Consider the following 13,671-nt stretch of genomic DNA (forward strand, 5'->3'; position numbering starts at 1 on the left):
TACTTATTTATTCCAATACTTAAAAGAATGGCTTTTAGTTATATATATAGTCTTCAATCTTTCAGTATATATTTTCTTGAGCTTCACTTAGATTTAAAAATATTTAAGATTGAATGGTGATGGTCCACACAGGTTCTTCACAAATATTTTATTTTGCTTCACATTATGTGTGTCACAATGGAAAGATACGTCGTATTTAGATTGACAATAAATAAAAACAAACAAAAAATGTCTGTTGGAGAATGGAGATAGATGTTGGCCAAAAAAATAAAATAAATGAAAGAACAACAGAGAGAGAGAAAACGGAGATATGTAACTCTTCTTCCAAAAAAAAGAAAAAGTTGTGCTTGTTTTCCGTCGAACATTGACAAAAGATACAATAAACTGTTGAAGGATTAAAAAAATGTGTAGGAAGCTGAATGAAATATATAAAAATATATTAAAAATAAAAAAGTGTATAAAGGCTTGTGGAGAAATATCTTCTATACATTTTCAGATTATATAAAATCCATTCAAAACATATAAAATTATATATATATATATATATAAATATTGGATAAGTCACATCTTTTTTATAGGATTTAAATACTGAAAGTACAATATTTTATGGACTTGTAATCTTGTATCTCGTTACATTAATTTTTTCAAACTGCTTGATAAAAGTTTAAAAATTTAAAAAGAAACAGCGTCTTGTGACATTACCTATTTTTATTTAGGAATTCATCTTGCAATATAGCAACAAAACAAAAAAGTACTAACACAATTATATGATTGTTTATGCATAAAATATCTCATATAAGGAAAAATGAAGTGCACTTATTGTTTGTTCTTTTGGCCAACAACACTTATTATTTGTTGAAAGCATACCTTCCAAGTTATTATCATAATGATCCAACATTTCTAGCATTGTCAAGTTTTCAACATTTCTTGGAATATTTCCTGCAACATAACAATCAAGAAAACATATTGCACATGAGCTTTGAAGCATAAAAAATGTATCAGGCTTCTCTAATATTATTTTGGTGGTGTTGAATTATTATATTTTTTTCCGTATTTCAAGTGGGAAGTGATAAAAAAGAGAGAATGAAGCCTTGAAATTTGCGTGGTAAGTTTTGCTTTATTTTTTTCAAATGCGTGGAACATTTCACCGCTACTTCCTACGTAATTCCTAGGTCTAGCAGAAATGGCTAGTACCTCACAGTGCAGCAAACTAAAGTTCAAATCCCCACTAGTGAGATTCTTACATTTACTGCCCAAATGTGCCTCAAAATATGATTGCCACCAATAGGACAATATCTATAAGGAAAAAAAAAAAGAACTAATTTACCTAATTTTCTTACATGTAAGACACAAGAGAAGGTATAGCTTATTAGAGTGGTAAGCATTTCTAAGTGGACAACTCGTTTACCCACATTCAACTGAAATTAGAATAATGGTGCCTGGAAATGATATTGAACTTAGTAATAAATAATAAATTTTAGACATTCCACGTTATTATACAGTATTATTTACTTCACTTTTAAAAGCTAACTTTCTAGAGGAAAATAACACTTCTCTGTTTGTGAGTGGAGAGGGGGGAAGAGAGAGTACTCTTGACAAGTCTAAAGTACTCTAAACAGGTTTTGTGAACAAAAGCTAGATAATTATTCTTGCGTAAAAAGAGAAAATTAACTTAAGAATGACTCAAGGAGCAACAGATTAAATTTTCTTTAGACTATGAACATGTTTAAGTGCCACTTAATTTGTCTCAAGCGACGCATTGAAATTGTTTGAACAATATGACAATAACGCGTTGTGATATGTTTGTTTCATGAGATAAATATATCATAATATGCATTTATAATATCTTTGCTGCTGAGGCACGATAAATTAAAGACTTGTAATTAAGTATATAATTTTCACATTTGTAAGATGATTATGTTTTAGAGTTTCTCCCGCAATATTTCTACCTATATGGCAATAAATGTGGCTCAAGTAGCTTTGAGGTTGAGGGGACAATATTCCAGAGCAATCATGTATAATAATATCATAAATTTTAGCAAACCAATCAATATAATATATTTGTTTGACACAAAGTATTTAGCTTTCATAAATTGACAGTCTTCAAGAATATTTATTGTGTATGGTTCAAAATTTTATTGACACTTACAACAATAAAAAATAGAAATCCTAAAAATTCTCAAGATTGGATTCCCAAAAAAGAAGACGTGCTCAAGTGGGCATCACTATGATTGAAAATGACGAAAGACTTATTTTGATACATAAATAAATATTGGAACAAGAATTTTCATGAATACAAAAACTTATAATAAAAAGGTGAAAGTGAAAATGAAAATTAAAAGTTGCTCGTTAGCACATCACAATTTGAAGAAAAATGAACTTAGATGCTCCAAAAGAGAAGACATCACAACCACCAGTGTCATTAAAATTAACAATAACTAAAGTCATGAATTTGCAATGTAATAACCAGTAGGGTTATCAAAATTGTTTGCGATGATATCCAATAAACCATGTGAAAAGGGGAAAAATGTGTGGTTGCACCACTCCGCACTTTTTTTCTGAACCTCTTCAATACATTTATATAGAATGAACATGAACTAAAGAATTAATCTCATATAAAATGATTATATAGAAACAAAGTTTTTTGCACTACACTGATATATAATGATAGTGTTTATTGATGTATCAAAATTTAAATTGGTAAAATGGAGTTCTATATTTTCTATTTCTTAAATACTTGTTTACCATTTAAATGGAACAAGTGAGATAAAGTCTTTATATTTTATTAGTGATGTTGATATTAATATTGTCACTCAATAAGTACATGTCAACTCTAATATATTAAGTAATTGCATTTTTACCGGAAAGTCAATGTTATTCGTGAGATTAGTAAACAAAATTTGGTGGCAAATTTATAATTGTCTTTGTCAGAAAAGGACAGCTCTGCATTCGCTTTCCTCTCTACCCTTTGTGGGGTGTGTGTGTTGGTATGCCTCGCATGCCCATTCCTTCATATTCATGGCTTCTCTTTTTCATACATTATTGGTAAAATGCCACATTATAAGTTTTTAACTTAAAAGGCTAGAAACTAATAGCCTCAGCTTGCAAGCTAGATTGAATCTACCACATTCGACTTATAGGAAAGCTGACTTGCCCCTAGACTATAAGGCCATTGGCACCACTTTAAGATTTTACTTTGCAAAATCTTATTTTGTTTTTAGTTCCTCTAACTCATTCCTAAAAATTTATATTTCTTTCACTTATTTTATTTAAAAATTAATTTCTTTTTTTTTTTTTTGGCTACTCACATGGATGCTTCTATTGGAGGCTATCATATTTGAGGCACTGTTGGGCACCTCTCCCACCATTAATTTAAATATATATATATATATATTAAGAGGGACCGTGGAAAAATAATAAAATTGTTTAATTAAAATTTGTCCATATTAAAAAACAAAAACTCACATTTCATAGGAAGAAGAATATCAAATACTTTCAACTCCTAGTGGAGCTTTCTAAGAAATTTATTGTGTTATGGTTCATAAACTCCAGATAAAAGGCACAAAATCTAAGAAAACAGTGTAGTTGTTTATGAAAAATGTGAAAGTAAGGCATTATGAGGTGTTGGAAGTATGATTAAATTTTCAGTGTTAGTTAAAATCAAAATTACATTGACGATTGGAATTAAAGAAAAGTACAAATCACTAAAAAATTTCATTGGATGTCAACATAATATATATGTTTTTTTTAAAAGAAAAACATAGATATGATGGGAAGTTTGTTTCTCCATAAATATAGCTTTTCTAGGTTAGAAAGGCCACATCCAAAATCTAATATAAGGTTACCTGATAAAGAATTATTTTGAAGTGCCAACACTCGCAAAGTTGATATTTTAAGAATTTCCAACGGAATAGATCCCCTCAATTTGTTATTGCCCAACGCAAGCCGCTCAAGCCTATAAAGGTTGCCTATTTCTGCAGGTATTGTACCTGAAAGCAAAAGTATTGTTTTAGGTTTAGGTAAAGTTAGTTTAAGTTAATACTAAAATTAAGAAAAAGAAAATATAAATATGTATTAATCAGACAAATAAATGATACTCACCTTAATGTTGGGTCAAGAATATGATCCAACTGAATTTTAGGTTTGCTTCATAGATTAACATGTCAGGGTTTTTTTATATTTGCTTTTCAATCCCAAAACATATATAAAGTGCGGTTAAAATATAGTTTTTAAAATAAAAATATTTTTTTATTTTTTCAAGTTCACCAAAAAAATATAGTTTTAAAAAAATTGTAATGACAGGCCTTCATCTTCTGTTGGTTTTAAATGCAATGTTGCTCATACTAGTATTGCATAGAAAAGCATACGAAAAGCAATGCATGTGCAGAAATAATAGTTTGCACATCATAATTTGAAGAAATTGGAATTTATTCGTATCAACATAAGCGCATAATTAAGTTTCCAATGCCTCTTGGTATATGACAAAAGAATTAACAATTAAAGACATACGGTTTTGAATATATAGTTAATGAAAATGTAGTTTTAAATATAGTTATAAAGGCCATTGCTCAGCTAGACATCATCTTTCAAGTTGATAATTTTTTATTTAATTTAAAAAATCCTCCACTTCTTATTAAATATTTCATAGAATGTTCTTACAAAAATATGATGTTTGTAATTATTCTCAAAAATGTGAAAAGAAAAAAAATTAGTAATATACTTATAATTTGTTGATTATTGTTAAAATTTTCGAAATAAAAATATAACCCATGACACATGGAAGTGGATCCCCTCTGCAGAGCAATTTGCAAGCAATTTTTCCTTTTTTCTTTTTTTCTTATTTGGTTCTATACGCATTCAATGTTACACACTCTTAATACGATGCCACAAACTACATGCACCAAGAAAAAAATAATAAAACAAAACGGATCATAGAAAATAGATACTTTTCCTCTATAACATACAAGTTGAAAGCTAAACTAATTTTTTTAATATTATACTTATTTATTTCAACACTTAATGATCGAACAATAAGAAAAAAAATGGCTTTTTGGGTTATGTATATAGTCTTTAATCTTTCAATATATATTTTATTGAGCACATAGATGCAAAAATATTTAAGACTGAACAGTGATGGTCCACACAGGTTCTTCACAAATATTTTACTTTACTTCACATGATGTATATCATATTGGAAAGATAAGTCGTAGTTATATTGACAATGCATAAAAACCAACGGAAAATGTTTGTTTGAGAATGCAGATAGATAACTGTTTTCCAAAAAATGAAAAAGTTGTGGTTGTTTTGTATCGAACATTACTAAAAGATTCAAGAAATTATTGAAGGACTTAAAAAATTTCTAGGAAGCTCAGTGAAATAGATAGAGTAATATTGAAGAATAAAAGAGTGTATAAAGGCTTGCGGAATAATATTTTTGAATTATATAAAACTCCAAGTAAAATATATAAGAGTTTAAAAATATATTAAAGTTATACAAAACTTGGATGAGTCACACCTATTTTGTGGGATTTAAATAACGAAAGTAGAATATTTTATAGATTTGTAAGCTAGTATCTTGTTATATTAATATTTTCAAACTGCATTTGCACTATGATATTTTTAATATTGCGCGCGAAAAGAGAAAAATGGTGCAGTGGGGGGTTAAAATCAATTATGGTGTTAAACTGCATTTAAACTATGATATTTTCTAAGCTTTTTGATATAGCCGAAAAGCTTAATAAGATTAAGAAATTTCAAAACAAACAGTTCCTTGTTATATTGCCGGTTTCTCTCTTTTTTTTTTTTTAAGAATATAATGCATCTTGCAATATAGCAACAAAAAAAAATGTACTAACAAAAAAAAAATATAGGCTTGCTTATGCATAAAATATTTTATCAAACGGAAAATGAAGAGCACTTATTATTTGTTCTTTCGGCCAAGAGCACTTGTTATTTGTTGAAAGCATACCTTCCATGTTATTTTGGAAAAAGTCCAACTCTTCTAGCATTGTCAAGTTTTCGAAGCTCCTTGGAATATTTCCTGCAACATAACAGTAAAAAAAAAAAAAACATTGCAAATGAGATTCGAAGCATAAAAGAAATTTAAAAAGTGAAATTTTCCTCTAGAAAGTTAGTTTTAAAAAGGTGATTCGGGGCCCACAAAAAAAACTTAAGAACGATTCAAGGAGCAAGGGATTAAATTTTCTTTTTAAAGTGAACATGTTTAATTGTCACTTAATTTTTCCATAAAATATTGTTACCAATAAGTCTGGAAGGACTATTATAAACTTGTTGCGCAGAGAAGTTCTCTCAAGCGATGCATTGAAATTCTTTGAACAATATTACAATAACTTGTTATGATATATTTGTTTGATAAGACAAATATATCATAATATGCATTTATAATATCTTTTATGCTGAGGCAAGATAAATTAAGACATGTAATTAAGTATATAATTTTCACATTTATAAGATGATTATTTTTTAGAGTTTCTCCTACAATATTTCTACCTATGCGCCAACAAATTTGGCTCACGTAAATTTGAGGTTGAGGGGAAAAAATTTCTGGAGCAATCATCTATAATAATATCATAACTTTAAGCAAATCAATCAATATAACATATTTGTTTGACACAGAGTATTTAGCTCTGATAAATTGACAGTCTTCAAGAATATTTATTGTGTATGGTTCAAAATTTTATTGACACTTACAACAACAAAAAATCGAAATCCTAAAAGTTCCCAAAATTGGATTCCCAAATGAGAAGACATGTCCCAGCTGGCATTTCTATGATTGAAAATGATGAAAGACTTATTTTTATGCATAATTAATTATGGAAACAAGAAATTTCATGAATACAAAAACTGATAATAGAAAAGGTAAATGTGAAAAATCAAAATTAAAAGTTGCTCATTAGGACATGATAATTTGAAGAAAAACGAACTTAGATGCTCCAAAAGAGAAGACATCACAACCACCAGTGTCATTAAAATTAACAATAACTAAAGTCATGGGATCGTAATGTAATGACTAGTAGAGTTATCAAAATTTGTTTGCGATGATATCCAATAAAGCATGAGAAAAGGGGGAAAAAATGCAGTTGTAACACTGCACTTTTTTGCTGAACCTCTTCAATAAAGTTATATAGAATGAACACGAACTGAAGAATTAATCCCAAACGAAATGATTATATAGAAACAAAGTTTTATGCACTACACTGATATATAATGATAGCGTTTATTGCTGTATTAAAATTTAAATTGGCAAAATCGAGTTCTATATTTTCTATTTTTAAATACTCGTTTACCATAAATAGAACAAGTGAGATAGAGGCTGTATTTTAATATTGATGTTGATATTAATATTGTCACTCAGTAAGTATGCTTCAACTCTAATATATTAATTAATTGTATTTTGACCAAAATATCAATGTTATTCATGAGATTAGAAAACAAAATTTGGTGGCAAATTTGTAATTGCATTTGTAAGAAAAGGACAGCCCATCATTAGCTTTTTTCTCTTTGCCCTTTGCCGGGGGGGTGTTGATATACCTCCCCTACCCATTCCTTCATGTTCATGGCTTCTCCTTTTCATATATTATTGGTAAAATACCACTTTAAGTTTTTTTAACTAAAAAGGGTAGACACAAATAGCTTGAGGTCACAAGCTAGATTGAATCTGCCAACTCTGACTTACAGAAAAACTGACTTGCCGCTAGGCTACAAGGCCATTGGCACTACTTTAAGTTTTTACTTTGTGCAATCTTATTTTGTTTTGAGTTCCTCTAATTTATTCCTAAAATTTATATTTATTTTGTTTAAAAATTAATTCCTTGATTTTTTTTTTTGGGTTAGCCACAGGTATACTTCGATTGGAGGCTACCATGTTCCAGACATTGTTGGGCGTCTCTCTCACCATTAATTCAAAAAATATGAAGAGGGAGCATGACAAAATATGACATGAAAAAATTATAAAATTGTACAATTAAAATTTTGTCCATATTAAGAAACAAAATCCTTGAAACGAAAACTCACAATTCATAGGAAGAAGAATATAAAATCATTTCAACTCCAAGTGAAGTTTTCTTTGTTCCCAACAAACAAAATGCTCCACAAGATATCCTAACTTGCGTCCCTAAAATTAAAAATAACTAAATACTATGCATAAAGAATGTATAGTTCGAAAAGAAAATTTCACACATACAAAAACTTATAAACAAAGGGGGAAATAGGAAGATAAAATATATACATTGTTTTTCATAGTAATAATAAGAAAACATTCTAAAAAGGAGTAACATATAGCTAGATCATTAATAGAAGAAAAATTACCTTGTAAATTATTTTTGAAAAGACGTAAATCTTGGAGCAAACAAATTCTTACATGATAGATGACGTCGTTAACTATTATACATTACTAAGTTAAAAAACAAAATCAATAACTAAATTCCAAAATCTCATTCTCTTTGCCCAACACCTCCTCAAACACAAACAAAATTTGGCACTGTGTATTGATGTATTTATGTTAACCTCTATTTTTTTATATCTTAAAACCGAGATAAATAGAGCAATAATTCATTTTTGCTTGAGGAACTGATCTAAAAATTTGGCAAAACTATAGGGATTAAAGTTTTATATTTTTCAAATTGTTACTTCTCATTTACAATTTCAGAGAAACGAGGGGGAGGCTTTATATTTTAATACTAATGTACTCCGTATTAACATGGCCACTCAAATGAGTATGTTCAAGTCTAATATTACAAATAATTAATGGTGTTTTGACTGGAAAGCTTTTAGCATTTAATTTTATAATTATTGAGTTTCAAAAGACAAAACAGGAACGCAAAGGAAATAAAAGATTGATGATACCAAATTTCAATTTTGTTATTAGTATGCCTGTAAGTTATTGTAAACAAGATCAAATTTTTAAACCAAAATCAAGTTTCCGGGATCCTGAGAAAATGCAGTTTTGTTAATATTACTTAGAAAACGAGTGAGAAAAATGTAGTAGTAATATGTGATATAGATATAAGAAAAATCGCTTATAATGCTAGCTACAAGTGTCCATATATGACAACTCATCTTTAATAAATCTAATTTTTAATTTTAGAAGAAGTGTTTTAGGATCATCCTTATTCTATAAACCTGTTAAAGGACAACTTGTAGACCCTTACTTGCAGCGACGTGCCCATATATATATATGGTATAGCTCTTGAATGAACTTTAAAAAAAATAACATGAAGTTGCTGAAAAGTTTAACATTATGATTAGTTGAAAGTATACCTTCTATATTGTTTGCACTGAGGTCTAGCTCATGAAGTTTTGTCAACTTTCCAATATTCCTTGGTATTTCACCAGACAACTTGTTAGCACCTAGATATATAATTTTCAGGTTTGTGAGATAACCAATTGTTTGAGGAATATTTCCTGCAATATGATAATAAAAAAACCACATTATTATGAGTTCTCATGTATAAGAATATTACAACAAACGAAAAATAAATAATAAACCAAATTTTGTGAATGCAGTTTTTAAAGTTATTTTGATTGTGAACCATAAATAATATGAAATTTTTTTAACAGTATATATCAAAACTCACAAAACAATTTGAATAAAAACTTGGCGCTGTGTACTTTCGTATATATGTTTACCTCTAGTTTTTATCTTTTAAAACCTAGATAAATTGAGTAATAATTCATTTTTGCTTGAGGAACTGATTCTAAACATTTGCCAAAACTATGGGGATTAAAGTTTCATATTGTTCAATTTGTTACTTCTCATTTACAATTTAAGAGAAACAAGTGAGGCAGAGACTTTATGTTTTAATACACATGTACTCCATATTAACATTGTCACTCAAGTGAATATGTTTCGACTATAATATTACAAAAAATTAATGGTATTTTTCATGGAATGTGCTTGCAAAAATATGATGCATGTTTGTAATTATTCACAAAAATTTTGAAAAGCAAAAAAAAAAAAAATTAGTCACATAATTTGTTGATTACTGTCCAAATTTTTGAAATAAAAATATAACCCATGACACGTAAAAGTGGATCCCCTCCTACTGTGCCAATTGCACGCAATTTATTTCTTTTTCTCTTTCTTTTCTTTCATTGTTTTTTTTTTTGTTCTATATGAATTCAATGTTACAGGCCCTTAATATAATATCATAAACTACATGCAGCTAGAAAAAAAAAAAATTGATACAACTGAAAAGATCATAAAAAATAGATATTTTTTCTCTATAACATACAAGTTGAATACTAAACTAATTTTTTAATATTATACTTATTTATTCCAATACTTAAAAGAATGGTTTTTAGTTATCTATATATATAGTCTTCAATCTTTCAGTATAGATTTTCTTGAGCTTCACTTAGATTTAAAGATATTTAAGACTGAATGGTGATGATCCACACAGGTTCTTCACAAATATTTTATTTTGCTTCACATTATGTATGTCACATTGGAAAGATACGTCGTATTTATATTGACATAAATAAAAACGAACAAAAAATGTCTGTTGGAGAATGGAGATAGATGTTGGCCACCAAAAAAAAGAAAAAACGAAAGAACAACAGAGAGAGAGAGAACGGAGATAGATAACTCTTCTTCAGAAAAAAGAAAAAGTTGTGCTTGTTTTGCGTTGAACATTGACAAAAGATACAAGAAACTATTGGAGGATTAAGGAAATGTGTAGGAAGCTGAATAAAATATATAAAAATATTTTAAAAATAAAAAAGTTTATAAAGGCTTGTGGAGAAATATCTTTTATACATTTTCAGATTATATAAAAATCCATTCAAAACATATAAAATTTAAATATATATATATATATATATATAAATGTTGGATAAGTCACATCTTTTTTATAGGATTTAAATACTGAAAGTACAATATTTTATGGATTTTTAATCTAGTATCTCGTTATATTAATTTTTTCAAACTGCTTGATAAAAGTTTAAAAATTTAAAAACAAACAGCGCCTCGTGACATTACCTTTTTTTTTTTTAAGGAATGCATCTTGCAATATAGCAACAAAACAAAATGTACTAACACAATTATATGATTGTTTATGCATAAAATATCTTTTCTAAGGAAAAATGAAGTGCACTTATCATTTGTTCTTTTGGCCAACAGCACTTATTATTTCTTGAAAGCATACCTTCCAAGTTATTATCAGAAAGATCCAACATTTCTAGCATTGTCAAGTTTTCAACACTTCTTGGAATATTTCCTGCAACATAACAATCAAGAAAACATATTGCACATGAGCTTTGAAGCATAAAAAATGTATCGCTAATATTATTTTGGTGGTGCTGAATTATATTTTTTTCTGTATTTTAAGTGGGAAGTGATAAAAAGAGAGAATGAAGCCTTGAAATTTGCATGGTAAGTTTTGCTTTATTTATTTCAAATGCGTGGAACATTTCACCGCTACTTCCTATGTAATTCCTTCAAAGGCATATAGTTTTTATAAGTAATTAATTTACCTACTAATGAGGGCGAGGTCTAGCAGAAATGGCTAGTACCTCACAGGCAAACGAAAGTTCAAATCCCCACAAGTGAGGTTCTTAAATTTAGTGCCCAAATGTGCCTCAAAATATGATTGCCACCAATAGGACAATATCTATAAGAAATAAAAAAAAAAGAACTAATTTACCTAATTTTCTTACATGTAAGACACAAGAGAAAGTATAGCTTATTAGAGAGGTAAGCATTTCTAAGTGGACAACTCGTTTACCCACATTCAACTGAAATTAGAATAATGGTGCCTGGAATTGATATTGAACTTAGTAATAAATAATAAATTTTAGACATTCCACGTTATTATACAGTATTATTTACTTCACTTTTAAAAGCTAACTTTCTAGAGCAAAATAGCACTTCTCTGTTTGTGAGTGGAGAGGGGGGAAGAGAGAGTACTCTTGACAAGTCTAAAGTACTCTAAACTGGTTTTGTGAATTAAAGCTAAATAATTATTCTTGCATAAAAAACAGAAAATTAACTTAAGAATGACTCAAGGAGCAATGGATTAAATTTTGTTTAGACAATGAACATGTTTAAGTGCCACTTAATTTGTCTCAAGCGATGCATTGAAATTGTTTGAACAATATGACAATAACACGTTATGATATGTTTGTTTCATAGATAAATATATCATAATGTGCATTTATAATATCTTCGTTGCTGAGGCACGATAAATTAAAGACATGTAATTAAGTATATAATTTTCACATTTGTAAGATGATTATTTTTTGGAGTTTCTCCCACAATATTTCTACCTATATGGCAATAAATGTGGCTCAAGTAGCTTTGAGGTTGAGGGGACAATATTCCAGAGCAATCATCTCTAATAATCTCATAAATTTTAGCAAATCAATCAATATAATATGTTTGTTTGACACAAAGTATTTAGCTTTCATAAATTGACAGTCTTCAAGAATATTTATTGTGTATGGTTCAAAATTTTATTGACACTTCCAACAATAAAAAATAGAAATCCTAAAAATTCTCAAGATTGGATTCCCAAAAAAGAAGACGTGCTCAAGTGGGCATCACTATGATTGAAAATGACGAAAGAGAAAAAAGTAATAGGGTTGTGAAAATTTCACGATTACTTACAACAAAATAAATATTTTTTCTTCTTTTTTATTAATAGGGTGCCTAATGCATCATTTTCAAATGTTGAAGAGAAAAAATTTACCACAATTTTTTTACCAACTACCACATAAATTTAAGATACTATATGTTCCTAATAAAATAGTTTATAGGCAAAAATTCCCTTTAACCCTATGTAAAAATATAATGAGTCATCTTATTGTTTATGCAAATGTTATCTAAAGTTAAATAGGAAAGTTATTGTTGAATTTATTTTACTTAATTTTTTTTATTAAAAAAGATAACTCAACATTTCAATTAAGTCCATATTAATTAGAGGAAGATAATGAGTCATCTTATTATTTATGCAAATGCTTTATTACTTTAAGGAGTAAAACTGGAAGATTATTTCATCTTTTTATTTGACACCTTATAATTAAGAGACAAAGGATTAATGAATGGGCCTTCTTATAATTTTTTTCATCTCTGTAATTTTCAAAGTTAAGAAAAAAATGATTTATCTTTGTTAATGAAACTATATTTCTCCCAATTTTTTTCTTTTGTAAAAAAAAGCCCAGGGCAATTAGGTAATTTCAACAATGCATTTATGTGGTGCCAGTCTAATAGGAAAACAATGAGGCCTGTAAATGCAGCAACGCGCTTTATACTTATATGGCCTACTTAACCTTTCAAACGCAGTACATGACATGAAATTCTTGGTTGAAGTGAAACGAAACTTCCTTTCTTGACCGTGTCAAAAGAAAATTAACGTGTAAAAGAAGAGTTTGTGTGCAACTTCATGGAAATTTATAACTTCAATTTCTACATTCGTAGTTTGAATACCTTTATTTTACATTGATCTTTTACAAGAATTTTAATTGTAATTCTTCCTAATTTAATGTTAAAATAATTAAGTATAAAATTTTATTAGTGTTATGGTTTTTTAAACATGGGATATTAGATTCAAGACTGCAAAAAATGTCTTTAAAAGAATTGCATTCTATTACATCCAATTTCCAACAATGTTAAAATTTGATGTATTAATACTAAATATTAAATAATTATACAAG

General features: G+C 28.2%; 1 protein-coding gene across 1 annotated transcript in view; it reads right to left on the reverse strand.

The window, feature by feature from the left end:
- The window catches only part of LOC129314010 (LRR receptor-like serine/threonine-protein kinase GSO2), a 55,094-nt gene that overhangs the window by 28,455 nt on the left and 12,968 nt on the right, over positions 1-13,671 (reverse strand). Inside the window, exons 3-7 of the mRNA XM_054957390.1 lie at positions 11,166-11,237; positions 9,280-9,423; positions 5,969-6,040; positions 3,846-3,989; positions 868-939 (exon numbers count right to left, since the gene is read on the reverse strand). Coding sequence (XP_054813365.1) covers positions 868-939; positions 3,846-3,989; positions 5,969-6,040; positions 9,280-9,423; positions 11,166-11,237 — 504 coding nt within the window. The remainder of the gene's footprint in view (positions 1-867; positions 940-3,845; positions 3,990-5,968; positions 6,041-9,279; positions 9,424-11,165; positions 11,238-13,671) is intronic.

This window comes from Prosopis cineraria, unplaced genomic scaffold (genome assembly GCF_029017545.1).
Source record: "Prosopis cineraria cultivar Desert tree isolate PC_DT_omini unplaced genomic scaffold, ASM2901754v1 PC6, whole genome shotgun sequence".
Lineage (NCBI taxonomy): Eukaryota > Viridiplantae > Streptophyta > Magnoliopsida > Fabales > Fabaceae > Prosopis > Prosopis cineraria.